The 18093-nt window shown below is 31.2% G+C and overlaps 3 protein-coding genes and 1 long non-coding RNA gene across 5 annotated transcripts; 3 read left to right on the top strand and 1 right to left on the bottom strand.

The window, feature by feature from the left end:
• Positions 1-1384: 1384 nt before the first annotated feature.
• Positions 1385-2401, top strand: LOC125371229. Its single transcript, XR_007217504.1, has 2 exons — positions 1385-1448; positions 2185-2401. It is a non-coding gene; the product is annotated as an uncharacterized LOC125371229 (long non-coding RNA).
• Positions 2402-2696: 295 nt separating this feature from the next.
• LOC8286667 (mechanosensitive ion channel protein 1, mitochondrial) lies at positions 2697-7228 on the bottom strand. Of its 2 annotated transcripts, XM_015728948.3 has the most exons (7): positions 7070-7228; positions 5937-6759; positions 5555-5832; positions 5178-5278; positions 4531-4638; positions 3746-3967; positions 2697-3573 (listed from the first exon to the last, which is right to left on the bottom strand). In XM_015728948.3, exons 2-7 carry the CDS (start codon positions 6686-6688, stop codon positions 3460-3462), a joined length of 1575 nt encoding a protein of 524 aa, XP_015584434.3. In that variant the 5' UTR covers positions 6689-6759; positions 7070-7228; the 3' UTR covers positions 2697-3459. The 2 variants fall into 2 exon arrangements, with proteins under 2 accessions (XP_015584434.3, XP_048235725.1); XM_048379768.1 differs by lacking the exon at positions 3746-3967.
• Positions 7229-8450: 1222 nt separating this feature from the next.
• Positions 8451-10676, top strand: LOC8261919. The gene is made up of 3 exons (XM_025160051.2): positions 8451-9477; positions 9780-10322; positions 10405-10676. Exons 1-3 carry the CDS (start codon positions 8566-8568, stop codon positions 10504-10506), a joined length of 1557 nt encoding a protein of 518 aa, XP_025015819.1. The 5' UTR covers positions 8451-8565; the 3' UTR covers positions 10507-10676.
• Positions 10677-12922: 2246 nt separating this feature from the next.
• Positions 12923-14828, top strand: LOC112536897 (probable receptor-like protein kinase At5g24010). The gene has a single exon (XM_025159801.2). It carries the CDS (start codon positions 13077-13079, stop codon positions 14505-14507), a length of 1431 nt encoding a protein of 476 aa, XP_025015569.2. The 5' UTR covers positions 12923-13076; the 3' UTR covers positions 14508-14828.
• Positions 14829-18093: the final 3265 nt, after the last annotated feature.

The raw sequence follows: 18093 nt of genomic DNA, 5'->3' as shown, positions 1-18093 counted from the left end.
AGAGAGAATATCACATTTTTGGCCTCTACATAAAAACATGAAAGTGCCAAAAAATAGTGATTGTCCCATCTTTTTTAGCAATAGCAAGTATAGGAACCGTTTCTATAAGAAGGATAAATTCACTGCAAAGTCGATCTCTCAAAAAACTATAAAGTTATTTATTATAAAAACTAATTATCAATACAAAACAATAAAAATAAATCTAAACACTCTAAATCATTATGTTGAGAGGAAATTATTCATAAAATAAAATAACAAAACAATAAATAAATATGCAATGCAAATGTAAATACTTATAATTTAAAAATATATGCTAAAAACGGTATTTAGTAATCTCCTTGTTTTATTTTAAGCCTAGATCTAATGAATGAGATGGTGATGTGCCTTTTCTCTAAGTCACTCAAGCTAATGATGCAATCTAGTTTTTTTTATACCAGCATAAATTAAAGTAAAAAGTATGTTTCTAATACTTTTAACCTAAAAATTTTCATAGCAAATATTACTAATAAATTGATATGATGATCAATCAATAATAATAAATGAAACTAATACATATATGAAGGTAAAAAAATCATTCATTAAATAAATAAATAACAAGATTCATACAAAAGTAAAATGGCTAAACTAAATATTTATGAAAACCAGCATAACATATTTAACCCAATGATCATGTTATCAAATAGAAAGACATAAAACAAGATTGAAAATTAAAGCTCTCTCTAAATTCAGAATTTTTTCAAGTAGAAAGATGATTGGTCATCACTCTTCACTTCTTTAAAAGCTCTTTAGATCTCAAAAAAACAATGAAAACTAAGAAAACTGTAGAGAATTATAAAGAGAATAATGTTGGCAGGTGTAGATAGCAGATAGGAGAAAACTTTCCCTCAGAATTAGATTTTACAAAGATATATATAGAGGAGAGTCATTCTCTATATAAATCTCTCTATAGATAAGTATACTTATATAAGTCTATCTAATAGATAAGACTTTAAGTATCTTTATCTCCACTAAATACTATTTCATAAATAACTTTTAATATAAATCCTAATAATTATATAAAATGACTAAAATGTCCATTGGACTATGTATTTAGCAGTGCATACGTCTTAATTTTGGGCTTTGACACAAACATGTCCAATTAAATTTCTTTTCGAGTGTTTAAGTCTATATTTTTCTTTTTTTGCTAATATTATATGAAAATAGACAATTACATTTAATTAATGTAAAAATATATATTTTTATTATTTTATATATAAAATTATATCATTAAAGTTTTAAAATATATTTAAATATTTATATATAATTTAGACCGATGACCTACCAAAGTTAAAAGACATTGACCTATGAAAGAAATAGGAAATGAAAAAAATGATAAAAAGAGGAGTAAAATGAGGGGAGAGAGAGAGGGGAATAGGAAGAGAGCAGCAGAATGAGAATAGCGAAATTGGGTATTTAATTTTTTAACACTTTCAATTATTATTAAATCTTTAATTTATTTATTTTTACCATTTTTATTATTTTTATCTCATTCGACGGTACCAAACAAAATTCAGCTGTCCAAAGTAAGTCTTCACTGTATTTACATATCACAGGCTGACTATATTATTTAATATGATTCATCCACCTTTAATAAATAACCATGAAATATAATAACTCCCAATTTCTAACCCTAGGTCATCTTTACAATTTCTTCTTCTTCTTCTATATCTTTCACACACATTTTTCCATTTCTATTCTCAGTACATTGATCTGTCTCTTTCTTGACCAAGTGGTCTCCATATTTTGATTTTTGGAATTCCATCAACTTTTCAATCAACTCTTCTTTTATCGTAGCTTCAATCACTTCTTTTTTTACCAGAATATGCAATTTCACAGATGCAGTCCATTGCTGCTACTTGAATTGATAAATCTTGTGACCTCAAAAGGCTTATAATTCTTGGGGTTTTTCCATCCAATTTAATTTCATCAGTCAATGGAGTCTCGATCAATCTTATAAGTGAACAAAAAACTTGTATCGAACAATCCGAAGCCATTGATATCAAAGATTGAACCATTGGACCCATTAAAACCAACCCAACAAACAATTTTGATCAGTATTCTTATTATGGAGTTTTGCTGTTTATGCCCCTTTCACATACGATTTCGATTCAACATATAAATCAAATTTATGTCATTTTGATTTAGGTTAGGATTATTACCTTGGAGCAGAAAAAGGGAAGAGATGGAAAAAGAACTGAAAAATGGTGGATATGCAGATTACGACGGTTGATTGAAGAGAAGCAAGAAAGCTGAGAATGTATTGGCGCTGAAGGCGCCATGATTCAGATCAACAACTCAAATGTAATTGGAGCAGACTAGCAACTATAGAATTGTTGTTGTCAATAAATGGGTCTTTGTTTCACATGGTGGCTAATTAGCTCTGGTATTCAAATAATTTTTAATATATTAGTATTAAACTTTTATTTTGTTTTTAAAAATAGAAAGAAAATAGATACTAGTCTTGCCATTTGATGTCATTAGTGATCAGATCTGATTGATGATTATCAAAAAACAAAGATGTCACTGATGTTGCGTGTTTGATCATTCATTAATTTCAAGTATTAAACAAGGAAAGACAGTTTTATTAAGCATCTCAGATGTATCACTCTGCATTTTGACTCTTGAATATAAGTGAAAATGATTCTAGTGGAAGAATCTCCGATCCAAGGAAGTTTTGCTGGCTCCTCTTATTGGATGAATGCTAACTTCTTTTACTTTTTTTTCTGCTATAAGATGTCATTTAAAACAGATGGTGCCTATTCATTGAATAGATATGGATTATCAGCTAACACATCAACTAAAAATTACCGGAATCCCCTTTGGTACTTTCGACTGAAATAAAAATAATAGACATGATACCAATTGAAAAATTAGTACCAATTGAATATAAAAAGCAAAGTATTGATACCAGCGGGGCAAGTTACACGAAAAATTGCATTGATAATTCCCTCCGGAATCTTCTTGGGGTGGCTCTATCCATCTGCTGCATTTGAGGTGGAAGTTTAGGTCTTGTACTCTCATGGTTCCTAACATTAGTGTCGTACTATTTGTTTCATTTGTATTCTGTTAGCCAAACAACTTCCGATATCCAAGTGGAGTGGATTTCCATATCCTGAACTCTGTTGTGCGCACCCGCATGAAAATCTGGAATATCATTCACCCTAATATAAAACTCCCAAGGAAACTAGCTTCCTTTTTTTCCCCTTGCTTCCATTCATTGTTCTTTATCTTCTATTTCCTCCCAATTCCTGATTTCTATGCAGAAGATGGATGACTAAGACACCTAATATGTCTCCTTGAGCTGGCCTCAAGTTGACCTTTCCATTATATGCTTTTCAATTTCAAGTCTTTGCAAAGCACGATGGTGTAGCAAATGCAGGGAAACAAGTGTACAACCTCCAGCTTAAGCAATCTGCAGCATCATCGAGTGGTTACATCTTGCCAGGTACTACCCAGTGATGCACCATGTTCCTTAATTATCCGAACTGACTGCAAAAGAATGTCTTGTTCTGTGGAGTACAGTTCATCTTTACTCTGTAATAAAAGTGTAATATAGCAGGCATTAGTAACAAAAGCACAAGCTGACAGACAGTGAAATTGTAGAAATGCAATCCAGGCATTGAGCATGATAGAGCAGGCAAATCACGGAGTGTAGTCCATCCATGCCAAAAGAATAGGTGAAATGGAAAAGAGTTCACGAACTCACCATAGTTATGAGATTGCATCCAATAGTCAATTCTGCAAAAGAGCTTTCTATTCTAGACAAAAAACAGTAAGGGACCTCCTTTCCCAAGAAAACTTTTGGGTTCAACTTTAGCATGCTTTTTATGTCATTTGATACCTGAGGAATCTTATTCAGGTCTTCAATATTCACAGGAATTTTAGACATCATAGCACGCCATTGGGCACGAGATTTATTCACAATTACCTACAAAGTGGTAGACACCAAAGATCTGTATGAGCCAATATCACTAATACCTAGCATGCATGTGAATCACAGATGCTTCTTGAAGAAAATTAGCTGAGCTCTTAACCCATTGTTATGGAGAACTATATTTTATGTGTGTGCATGCATATCCTATGAAAGATAAACAGAAAATACAAGCCCATTCTAAATGTGTAGGTTTTTTGGCACATCATTTTCGGGCAAAAGCACCCTTGCAGAAATTTTTGCTTAAAGTGAGATGTCCTGGATAAAGAAGTTAATAGCTTCTCTTAATGAAACTGAAAAGATTAGCAAATATAAAAGCTAAACAAGCCTGTGGACTAATCAACATTTATTTTCAATAAGAGACCCATGTAGATATGACCATCTATAGAGCAGAAATGAGATCGATTAATCACCATAAGTCTAACCATTATATAAAAGTGTTAGCAAAATGGACTCAGAAAAAAGCATCTGCATAAAGAAAGTACAATCATGCAGTAGAACATATAAACCATGGCATACCTAAACTGTGCGAGTCAGCATTTAGAGCAAAAAGGGCCTACCTGACTGGAAAACAATGAATTTGGAACTATGACCGGAAATTTCTCGGCATTCAGTAACATCGTGGTAGTAAGTCCCATTTCAACTACTTGACCTTCTATAGATCCAGCCTACAATGAGATGATGCCAATGAATTGCCATAGCAAGGACACAACAACAACAGCAACCAAATGATAATTAAAACATAATTCAACTTTAAATGCTTGCTAAAACCTATTGCAAATGTAAGTAATGCTAATGAAATTATAGCTTCTGCCCTTTTTTTCACAAAAATAGATAGTAGCAGTTGAATAGTTAGGATTAACCATTTTGCTTGAAAAAAATTACACAATCACAAAGTTGAGGTAACTATGAAATTTACTAGAGTCATCAATAGCAATGCTTTTAAAGAAGAAAATTATTCGGTAATGCTGATTTAGTTGAGGTTGTAATATTTTGATGCCTGGAGGAAGTAAAAGAAAATAAGAAAACTAGATTGATAAGTCTCTAAGCAAATGCCATTAAGGATAGTTAACACGAGAATTACATAAACCACTCGCTATCTTCTTGACAAGATTGATGCAGACTAAAGCTTGAATAAATAATTATCCATCAAAAGACATGAAATTGGATCAACAAAAAATAGATGTCCAATGACAACTCAACTCACTTTTATTGTATCTCCAAGTGAAAAGGGCTTTGAGAATTGCATAGAAACCCCACTCAGCACATTCCCAAGGATATCTCTGGCAGCAAAAGCAGTAGCCACTCCTGGATAGGATTATATAATGAGAGGATTCAAATGCTAACATAACTTGAACCAATTGCCAAGCAGGTTATAGCATGCAGAAAAAACTCAGATTTATAGACTTCCAAGCTTTAAAGAAAATATTATAAACAATAGCTTATGATCTATAACTATAAATGCCTACAATAATTCAGAAAAATATTCAAGATTAAGAAAATTTATAAGCTTTTCTTTATAACTTTTCTGAGCATCAAAGATTATCTAAATTAAGGAACATATGTAATTGAAAATACACTCACCTCCTATGCCACCCACAGTTAAGATCGACTGAACAGCCACACCACATGCCTCAGCTAAAGCCATTAGCCCGAGAACAAATAGGCCAACAGAAGAAACTTTGTCAAGTGTTAATACCCTTTCTTTATCAAGCAATGATAAACTCTGCACACCCAATGCACGACTAAAGACATTTGTCTTCCACCGATACAGGAACCATATAAAAGAAAGAACAACTGCACCCCTCCATCCCTGTGCTATATACTGTGATGCTATGGTAGTTGGTGCCACCATCTTGCCGCTGAAAGTCAAATCCAACATGCATCAGCAATGAAACAAAATCAGACCAGAAACCTGTAAATCCAAATATGACAAAAGATACATATTTTAGACGGAACTACTAACATTTGTAGAAAAGCCATAAAGGTGACCAAATATCGGACAGGATCCTCTAAAGCGCCCCAAAAGCTTTTCTCATATGGAATGGGCTCCTTAAATAAGCTGTGTGATAGTAAAGCAGCAGGAGATTGCATAGAGTATTTGTGAAACATCCTTAAAAGCCTAGGCATCACCACCCATGCCAAAATGGTACCAACACAAGTATAACCAACAGGAACAATTACATTATTAAGATAAGGATGTGAATCAAGAAACTGTTGGCCATAAGGGATAAGTTCGTCAGAAACCTCTTTAGTCTTGTTCCCAATAGTAGTCATTGCATCAACTGCACTTTGCCAAGTATCTTTAGCCTTATCAATCCAGTCAATCCCAACATCACCACTCCCACTTGAAGCCGAAACTTCCCCAGGTTTGTCAACTTTGTCACCAGAAGACGATGAAAATGATCGATGGATCGACAAGGAGCTCACAGAACTAAAAGGCACAGTACTTCGGAAGCATGAATTCAGCAACGTGGAATTGGCATTGCAAAATTTGGTAGCAACTGAAGAATCAGAACTCAGAATTTTACCATAGGCATTTACTGAACTTTTACTTTTTCTTTGGTAGTCTAGATTTAGAAAAGCGTAGGACGATCTTAAAAGAATTTGATCAGCAAATCTAGTAGGATTCATGCACGAGCTAAATGAGTGCATCTTTGTGGTGTGACTAAAGGAACTATATAGTGACTTTAGCATTGAAGACCTAACTCGAGCCATTGAAGAAACTAATTATCTAGATCCCAATTCAAATACAGCATCTAACCAGAAGTTCTTAAAAGAGCACCAATCTGCAAAAGCAAACCCAAGGTACAAAGTCATCAACAAACACATTTCAACTAGGAAATTCAAGATAGCAAAGTAAAATTTACTCAAAAATACAACAAGACACTAGCTCAAAGTAGTAAATTAACTAAAACGGAATCCATAAACCCTAGATTTCTGTTTGGATAATGGCAAAATATAAGGGAAAAAAAAATACATGGACAAACTGCTTCCAAACATTAAGTAAAATGCTAGAAAGTAGAGATAGACATTGTAGATTAAAGACTTCTATTACTAATTTTTTTTAGAAAGCAATTAAACAAAGAATTTGCTTACTGGATCTCTGCGATGACTGATGAGTGTGATTTTGGCGGGGTTTTGACTTGTCAGCTTTGCTTAGCGTGAAGAGGAATGGAATTTAAGAACTTCCGCGGTGCGACCCATCGACCATCCCCTCTTGATCCGACCGTTCCAATAATATCGTGCCCAGTGCCCAGTAAAACGGTGCGTATTGAATATTTTCATATATCTTCAAGTATATGTATTATATATCAGATACTTTTCTTAATTCAGAAAGATAAATTTATTTCCTTATTTTCTTTGTTCGTCTTAAATTGTAATATATATTTTTAATTGTTACCTGAATAATTAACATTTATTAATATAAATATTATTAACTCGAAATTAATTTTTAAATTATACTATTTATTAATTAATATTAAAATTTCATTTAAATTTTAATATTTATAATTAATACAGATGAAAATTAAGAATTTCGATCTGTATGCTTATCTCCAAAAAGATGAACTAATTATAGTATAGAATCTGCAAAATAAAAATTAAGTGAAGAGTTTCAAGTATGGTGGTCCGAAAAATTATTCCGGTCATAAACATAACTAAGTATATTGGGAAATTCGAGTATCTTAATGTAAGTTTCGAAGAGATTAGTTTATTGGGCGAGCTAGCTCGCCTTGGGACGATTTTTTTACACCGAGCTGTAATATTGGATTAGTTGGTAAAGAAAAAATGAAAATACTTAAAACATCTAATAACAAACATTGAAAATATACTATCCTTTTAAGATAGAGAAAATATATTATATTAAATACTATCATACATTTCCACCTGAAGAATATATGTCATAATATTTAGAAGACTTAATAATTGGTTATAAATAAATAAAATCTTAAATTAATAGATAAAGAACACATATGTAAATAATAAAAAAATTATATTCATGTAAGTATATGTTACTAATATTTTAATATATATTTCTCCTCAAATAGTATAACCCTTATTATAAAATATACAATTATATTTACTATACAACATTTCTAATGCATTTTTATATATGTTATATTTTTATAGAATTTTAATGAATTTTCGTTTTAAATTTAATAAAAATATAAATTTTTATGCATTTAGATAATTAATATTTATAAATTTCAATTAGTAAAAATAAAAAAGTTAATTTATTGTCTAGGAAAATAAAAATAAAAATATAAAATTATCTTATTTTATATGATTAAATAATTACTTGAAATACGTTATATTATAGAAATGATTGGGATGCTTTTAGAATATTTTTTAAATTTCTTTTAAATTGTAAAAGATGCTTTTGAAGTCCTTTTTGAAGTCAAACTTCTTTCTAACACGAGTAGGTACAGTATATATTAGTCTGGTTGTCATAGCCAAGTATACATGTATACTGGCATTAGATTAGACTTCTAATCTAACTCTTTCTCTTCACTCGACTCTGCCCTCCTCCCATCCACTTCCTTTATCCCCTCACTCGCAATATTCAGGAATCCCTTCTATTGTTTCCGCTAGCCATGAAAGATCAAGAAAATCTTTTATGGGATCACAACAACATGAAGCACAACCCTTTCTCATTTACCATTCCAAAATTAATGTTTTGCTTTCTCATCATAATCAGTGTCCCCTACATATTTTACTCCTTAAACTCACTGTTCTCTTTCAATCTACTCAAACACCAAAGTCTCAATATCTACAGATATGACCCTCATAACCAGATAATAGAACTAGAACAAGAACAAGGGCACAACTCTTATCCCCAGAAACCTAACAGAACATTCGCAGCTGACGAGGCTTCTCATCCGAATCCCAAAACCCAAGTCGTCAACACAAGCATCCACCATGTAGTGTTTGGCATAGCTGCATCTTCTGAACTGTGGGACCATAGAAAGGAATACGTGAAACTATGGTGGAGACCTGATGAAATGCGAGGCATAGTTTGGTTAGACAATCCTGTGAAAGAAGAACCGAGTGATTATGATCTTTTGCCGCCAATAATGATCTCAACTGACGCGTCAGAATTCCCTTACAATAACACTGAAGGTAAAAGGTCTGCTATTAGGATATCGAGGATAATATCGGAAATTTTAAAGCTAGGAATGAAGGATGTGAGGTGGTTTGTGATGGGAGATGATGATACAGTGTTTATTGCTGATAATCTGGTTAGGGTTTTATCCAGGTATGACCATAATCAATATTATTATATAGGGAGTTCATCGGAGAGTCATATACAGAACATTCATTTTTCTTATGCTATGGCTTATGGTGGCGGTGGATTTGCTATAAGTTACCCATTGGCAAAGGCTCTATCTAAGATGCAGGATAGATGCATAAAAAGATATCCTAGTTTATATGGGTCTGATGATCGAATTCAAGCTTGTATGTCTGAGCTTGGCGTTCCTCTCACCAAAGAACCAGGATTTCACCAGGTTAGCTTTTTGGTTGCTTCATTTTTTTTTTTTCTTTTCCAATTTAAATAAGAATTAGTACATTTTTAATGTGTGAAATTCCAAAAAATTCACATTATAATGCGAGTTTAGTTCCACGCATATTAATGCCCCAGCTGAGTTTTTGAGATATTAGCTTAGGTTGAAATATCTTTAGCGATAAGATTGATTTTTTTATGAGAATTATCTCGTTGTAGCATATTGCAACAGACATCTTTCAGGTGGGAGTTGTTATTTTATTATATTGATAACAACAAATGTTGGTCCTATTAATTCCTGAACAGTTTGATGTGTATGGGAATCTATTCGGCCTTCTAGCGGCCCATCCAGTCACACCTTTAGTTTCTCTGCACCACCTAGACTTGGTGTCACCCATTTTTCCCAGTGCTGATCGGATACAAGCCTTACGAAGACTAAGTGCACCATTACAACTAGACTCAGCTGCACTCATGCAGCAATCCATATGCTATGACCAGACTCGAAACTGGACCATATCAGTCTCCTGGGGCTATGCGGTGCAAATATTCCGGGGCATTATTCCACCCCGAGAAATCGAAAGACCAGCAAGAACATTTCTCAACTGGTACAGACATGCTGACCATCGAGGCTATCCCTTCAACACTCGTCCTGTCAGCACGAACAAATGTCAAAGGCCCTTTGTATATTGTCTTTCAGATGCATTATATGATACTCGCACTAATCAGACAATTAGCGAATATGTTGGATATGGAATTCCAAATCCTAGATGCAATTGGTTGATGGCTAATCCTTCTCAGATTCATAGAGTTGAGGTTTATAAGACACCTGATCCCTATTTATGGGACAAGGTAACACTTTCATGATTATCCTTTCTTTTTATAAAGACTAATTGTGATTGATTAATAGAATTTTTGCAAATTTCTTTTGCAGGCTCCAAGGAGGAATTGTTGTAGAATCTTACCAACAGAAATGACAGACACTTTGGTAGTTGACGTTGGGGAATGCAGAGAAGATGAAGTTATTGAAACTTAGATGATAGTCATACAATTTATTTATTTATTCACTTATTCAATATATTTTCAAACTTTTCCTTTTGGATTTGGATTTGGCCACAGGAGAGTATTATTTTTGCTAAATGCTTGCAGGGTGTAATACTTCAAATATGCAATAGCAAGTGTTCAAGCTTATTCCTTCTTGATTAATTAAGAACCAGAAATACTTTTATGCTCTTTTAATGATTACAGTTTTTATCTGTTTTTAGTGAACGATTAGAAGGGATTATAATATTTACGTTACAAATGTCTCAACTTGATTGGGATGACTGGATCTTTTACCAACTCTTTTATTTATCACCCTTACAAACAAACAAAAAATATTATTGAAAACTAGACTAAGATTAATCAAAAATTAAATTTCTTTTATTAATATAAACAAAACTTATTGAAAACTATGCCTAACTTTCTAAAAGAAATTTCAAATAAAAACAGAAAATAGTTTTTCAGAATCTATTTACTTAGTTTTCTTTTTTTTTTTAATTTTTAGAAGAAATTTTTTCAAAAAATTTATAAAACCTATTTACTTTATAAAATAAATTATTTTCTATTTAGATAATATTATAAGTATAAATGATAGACTTTGAATAAATAAAGTGAAAATTCTTTAAACAAGTGACTTTTTATATAAGAAAAATAGAATATGTTAAATTAATTTTTAAAACTTATTTAAAATTTGATTATAATTTTAAAAACATAAAATATTATTTAAAAAAAATAATACAAGTTAACATAAATTCTATATTGTGTTTTCATTTGAAAAATTTTCTAGAAAATTATTTGTTTCCTACAAGTCAACAAACCCAGATTTTTGAAATTATAATTAAATTTTGAAAGATTTGTAAATATCAATTTAATATACTCTATATATAAAAAAATACCTATTTTTAAATAAAAACATTCACTTTATATATTCTAAATCTACTCTTTATATTAAAAATATTATATAAATAGAAAATAGAAACTTTTTACAAAATAAACATATCATGTAAATTTAATAAAACTTTGATAAAAATAAAAAAAGTTTGTCTTTTTTAAAATTAAAATATAAAAATAAAAAAATTTGCTATAACTAAATATTCTCTACTGATTTCATTTTTTGAAATGTCATTTCTTTGAGTCATTTGGTGTCATGTTGGATTACTTATTTTAAATATCAACCATTCAATTTCGTTTACTTAGATAATCCGTAAATTGAATAATTGATTAAAAACTTAGATTTAATTTAAAATAATAATAATAATAGATAAATAGTCATTTTTTTGAATCATTAAATTAACCAATATTATTAACAGAAAATTAATATATTTTAATTAATTTTATTTCTAATTCTTTTCTTTTCATTAATGCAATCAAATATTTGCTTAAAAATAGAAAATTTGCACTTGTTCAATTTTATGGATATTGTTCAATAACTATAATTGATAGGTACTATAAAAATAATATATTAATGAAGCAATTAATTTACATATATTCAACAAATAATTATAAATTAAATTATCAATTCATATAAATTATATTTCTAAAATTAATTTAGTTACATATTGTATTCATTATGGTATTTATATTATTATATGTATAAAAAAGATTAAATAAAATAAATATTAAATATTAATATAAAAATAAGATCATACCACTTCAAAAATATTAGATAAAGTCCTATTATGATAGGATTAGAGTAGGTTATGACATTTATTTGTAATAATTGAACAAGAAAAGTTAATTGAAATTAACAAAAAATATGTTATAGAAATATTAAATCCGTATATTAAAAATTATTTATTTTTATCTAATTAGTTTTTATAATTGAACAGTAAAAATTTTATTTGGTATCATTTAACACTAATTTATAAGTATGTATTGTTGGATTGGATTCCATCAAATATTAATAATTCATTACAAACTCTTAATATAGAATTATTTTCAAATTTAAGTCCGTAAGTAAAAAAATAATATCATAAATTTTTAATTTTTTTATGCTTAATAAATTAAATATATAAGATATATATTTTAATTAACTAATTCTTTTTATATTTTCTGAAATTTAAAAATATTTTTCGTTTTTATATATGCTATTTTAACTGCAATAAAATTTAAAATAAAATTAATTGAAAAAAAAAATAGTTTGCAGATTTTTTTGAATAAATTATTTTTATAATCGATCGAATTTTAATTCTAGTAATTTTTAAATAATATTAATATCAAAAACAATTTTTTTGTTTACTTGTTTTATACAAATAATTGTGACACTGTGATTGCCCATTTCTTTCAAAGACTCACCGTCTGAAACGGTCAAAAGACTCGCAAGTCCAGCAGCAAAGACGCATGGTGGTGGGGCCATGACCAAACGCGTAAAACTCGCTTGAAATCTGACAGCTTGTCCTGACGCGTAGACTCCGATCCGAATCGCTGACGCGGCTCAAATTCACTGGAATCACAACAAAACCAGCGACAATGGAGCTTCACTTCTCTTGACTCCGTTTTAAACAAAAAAGAAAAAATATTTCAGTTCAAATTTCAAATATTTGAAATTCTAAATCCTCTCTTTCAATGGAGACACAATTTTCTTTTCCCATATTCATCCTCACTTTCTCAGTCATCTCTACTCTCTCCTTATCCTCCTCATTCTCCCCATTCTCCCCCATCGATAACAGACTTATCAACTGTGGCTCGGCCGTCGATGCCACCGTTCACAGCCGCCGCTTCGTTTCCGATGACGAATTCTCCAACTTTAACTCTCCGCTTCTCTCTTCTATTCGTACGAACCCGATTTCTGATCAAAATACGCACCCTAATTATCCTCAAATTTACAATACAGCTAGGGTTTTTAATAAGCCTTCGAAGTATGTTTTCGAGATCAAGGATCCTGGGACCCACATGGTACGCCTTCATTTTCATCCTTTCATCTCTTCGAGTATTAACTTAAAGAATGCTCAATTTCACGTTTTGGTTAATGGATATGTCGTTCTGAGCAATTTTACTGTACTAAATGTGGGTAACCCACTAGTTAAGGAGTACCTTATCTGGGTTGATTCTGGTAAGGTTATTATTACCTTTATTCCTACAAGAAAAGGTGAATTTGGTTTTGTTAATGCAATTGAAGTTATATCTGCACCTAAAGATTTGATTGCTGATGTAGCAACCCGGGTGAATGGTTATAAAAATGAAAAATTTGATGGATTAAATAAACAGGCTCTTGAAATGTTGTATAGGGTTAATGTTGGAGGCCCAAAGATTACACCTTTCAATGATACAGTTTGGAGAACATGGATTCCTGATGATCACTTTTTTGAATTAAATAAGTTGGCTACAAGGATTTATTTCAGTGGGAGAATTAACTACCGAAGTGGAGGTGCGAGTAGAGAAGTTGGTCCTGATTTTGTATATAATACTGCTAGAGTAATTACTAGCAAGAATTCTTCGGTCCTTAATGCGAATATGACATGGGTGTTTCCAGTGATCCAGGGTTATCAATATCTTGTTAGATTGCATTTTTGTGATATTGCTAGCATGTCACTTGGTTTGCTATATTTCAATGTGTATATCAATGGACATTTGGCATTTGAAAATCTGGACCTTAATACTATCACATATATGTTGGCTTCTCCAGTTTATGCTGATTTTGTTGTTGATAGTGATAGCAATGGGGCCTTAAGAGTGAGTATTGGACGTTCAAACATGAGCATGGCACATACAGTTGATGGCATTTTGAATGGAGTAGAGATCATGAAGATGAATAATTCAGTGGGTAGTCTTGATGGAAATATGTGTGCAGGGATGGTATTAAGAAGTTGGCCAAGAGAGCACATTGGTGTTTTGGTTCCTTTGGTTGCTGTTGTCTGTGTGTTGTTGAGTGTGTATGTAATCATGCATAGGAGAAGTGTTGATGCGAGGGACTCTATTGCATGGTCTAAATTGCCTACTGATACCTCACAAGTTATGTTAAAGCACGGCAATCATCCTCTATCCTCCAAAATTTGATGTTGCTTCAAGATCAATGCAAGCTGTTGTATGATATAAGTAGGATGGTGGTCTTCTTAGTTTCTCACATTGTGTTATTAAAGGTCATGTGTGGTTCTGGACTTTCTAGTTTTAAGTCTTTAAAGAGTTTATTGAACTTGGAGTCTATGCATGTGTGTGTGTATTATAGAAGGAATTGTAAGTAACTTGTACTTGTAGCATATAGTGTATTGGCAAAATAACTTCTTGCATTTCCTTGTTGCTCTTGTGTCACTTTGTGCATCTCCCTGGTATTTGAGATTGCTGTGTCCTTATTCCTATCAAGAAGTTCTTTTCTTGTCATCTCTATGCCACTTCTCTTTCTTTTCCTTTTCAGAGAAAGCTCCATGCCACTTTTAGAATGTGTATCATGAGATGTCCTTAAGTGGCTGATACCATATTTAAAATCATGCTCGGATTACCAATGATACTTGGAGAAGGATAACTTCAGCTTAGGAAATCTTGCAATCTTATTCTCTTCAAAAGGGAAATTCTTGCCAACAGAAGCTGGCAAGATGATCACCATTCCCCAATTTCCCAGCCTGGAGCTAGTATTGAAGATGTTGTTTTTGTTTTTCTTCTTTGTCCTGTACAAAGAAAAAAGAGGAAATTACACCATATACGTTTTTTTTCAAAATAATTAAATTATCTTACAGGAGCCAATTTTCAAGCTTCTTAATCTTCTTTACCGGTCAACCAGTGTTGTCAAGGGCTACAACTTTCCAGATCTAGGTTTTAGGGGGGAGGGAAAGCTAATTTTGGCCTCAAATCGGCCGAAAATTATCGGCAAGCAAGCTATCCATGAATGGCAGTGAGAGGCGGTGACTTGTTTTTTTTTTTGCTTCGTCGATATCAGGTCGTTTCCAGTGAGGTTGATGGCGGAGGAGAGCTCGTGACGATATGGAGATCCTATGGCAAAAGTTCCACGTTGAATGGTGGTCAGGAAAAGAAGAAGGGAAGGGAAAGTAATGAGGAAAGGTGAAGTTGGCTTTTTTTCTCTACAAATAGGTACCACTTCTTCTTCTAGTTTTGAGGCAACACATTCCGTTCTTAAATTAGTTTCTTATGTTATTAAAGCAAAATGTTTGTTCTCTTTGTCTTGTATAGGCGTGGATGCTGCCATAAAACCATATATGGAAGAGAGAATGGCTTAAGTTAAAATTATGAATTTGGTGGAACTGTTTCTTGCGGTGGTGTTTTTAAATGGATATGGATGTTAGCTGACACTATCATCATCAAGTATTTACATTTGGCTCTATTCAATCTTTTTTACTTGTGAGTGTTAATAGATATTAATTTTGTGTGAATTTGTTTTTGTAGGTACAAATCAAATTCAAGCACGACAAGAACATAGCTTTTTATGATTATGATTTGAAAATAGACCTCAAGTTATTTGTTTAGTATTTTCCAAGATTGGCTTCTATGTCTATTTTTAGGGGTCAGAAACTACTTTGGGTTTATAATATCTTTTCTTGTGATTATGGTTTGGTGGTGCTTTTGCAGTGATGGTGGCGTTGTGTTTGTAACAGAGATGGTGCTTTTGCAGCGATGGTGATAGTGTTTTTAACAGTGGTGGTTTGGTTATAGTGTTAGCAATGATGATGGTGGTGGTACTTGTGGGAATAATCAATGGTCTAGTATGAGAATTGATAAGTAAATTCATGGATGAGTCTTTTCTTTTTTATGAAATTTCAGTATGTGAATGGTGGTTGTGGGTGGCACAGGCAACGGTGGTGAGGGGTTAGGACGGTAAATAACTAAATTTTTACTCATTTTGTTATTTTAGAAATAAAGAATTATTTTCAAATAATATTATAAATAATTTTTTTATAATATATATTTGTAAGATTGTAAGGTCATTTGGTGGGTAGTCCATGTCGGAGGACTTAACAAATGTTAGACCTTTCTTTAACATAAGGGTTCCAATAATCTAATTTTAAAAGAAAAAGTTCCCAATGAGAACAAAAAATATAAGGTCGACCGGTATAATTGAAGGTCTAATTTGTGCTGTATTCTTAAAAATTAACACACATGTATATTAAGATAATAACTAATTAAAATGCTTATAGATTAAGATATTTATTAATATTGAAATAAATTTTAACAAATATTATATTTTCAATAGTAAATAAAAAAATTAGAATATTATATATTTATTTTGAATTTTATCTTTTTTATGTTTAGTTGATGTTCGGTTGTTGTTGATATTAAAATGGGTATGTGACTGGTATAGTTGATGTTTGATTGATTTTTAGATTTATAATTTTTTTTTGAACTGTTATTTATTTTTTTAGATATTTTTTTTTTATGTTTTTAGATTTTTTTTAAAATTTTGTTAGATTTTGTTCTATGTAAAAATGTTTATTTTTTAAATTTTTTTATATAAAATAAATTATTCTGATTTGAAATTTTTTAATTTTTAGGCTAAATTATTTTAGTTAATCTTTTGTTGATTTTCAGATTTTTTAATTTTTTTACTTAAATTGTTATTTACTGGTTGAAGTTTCAAGTTTTAAGAATTTATTTATTTGTTGAATTATTATATTTATGTTAAAAAAATACTAGAGATTGACTTTTAATTTTACATTAATAATTTTTATTCTCTTTAAAAAAATAATTTCCATAAAAATTTCTTATAATGAAATAAAAATACTCGCATAGAGTTGTATTAATATAGATTTTTAGTACAGTTGATTTTTAATTAATTTTTAATATATTTGACTTGTGCGTATTTTTATAAATATTTTTTAAAAAAGTATATTTTTGTAAGTATGTTTTTAGATAAAAATGTAATTATTATTATAAAAAAAGGTATTTATATATATAAAAAAAAAGGGGTCCTACTCCTAGTTGAGCTTGTAAGTATCTGGACATGTTCAATAAGAGCCCTCTGAACAAAGAATTAGAATAGTTGCAGGTCAGAGTTGACTTGTATGTATCGGCCGAAGCTGTCTGTCTTTGTATTGGGCGATGCATCTGCCACCGTTTGTAATTCAGCTTTTCCACAAAGGAGAAGAGAAAATATGTTCAGTTGATGAGGTTACATGAGTTCTTACCATAAAAGAGAAGCACACATCAAACACACGAAAGCCCAAGTAAAGATTAATCTAGACACGAGCCCTACCTCCACCACCACATGGATGAAAAATCCATAAAACTCATCATTCCCTAATAGATACCAAATTTAACCTCAATAGATACTCATTCTACAGTACTTCCTTTGTCATCCTCATCCTAATACTATATATATTCTTAATGGTCTGGAAATATTTAAATGACCCATGAATAGAAGTTATGAAATCAAATGAATTTATCCCCTCTCATTCCTTTGTCATCTTAACTATTATTTGTAGCTTATTAGGTTGGTACGATAATGATAGGGTACCCGCTCTAAGCACTATCAAACAAAAAGAAAAAAAAGAAAATTTGTCTAGGAAGGGTTAGTGTGAATGGTTGCACTTTCTTTTACTTTGACTGTTGCAAAAGATATCTATTTCTCATATCTCCTTGAAGGATATATTAGGAAGAAATTATAGACGCTCCCTAAAAGGCCAGTGTCCATATATTA

Source organism: Ricinus communis, chromosome 1 (genome assembly GCF_019578655.1).
Source record: "Ricinus communis isolate WT05 ecotype wild-type chromosome 1, ASM1957865v1, whole genome shotgun sequence".
In the NCBI taxonomy this organism is placed as follows: domain Eukaryota; kingdom Viridiplantae; phylum Streptophyta; class Magnoliopsida; order Malpighiales; family Euphorbiaceae; genus Ricinus; species Ricinus communis.
This window is presented reverse-complemented; position numbering and strand designations above follow the sequence as displayed.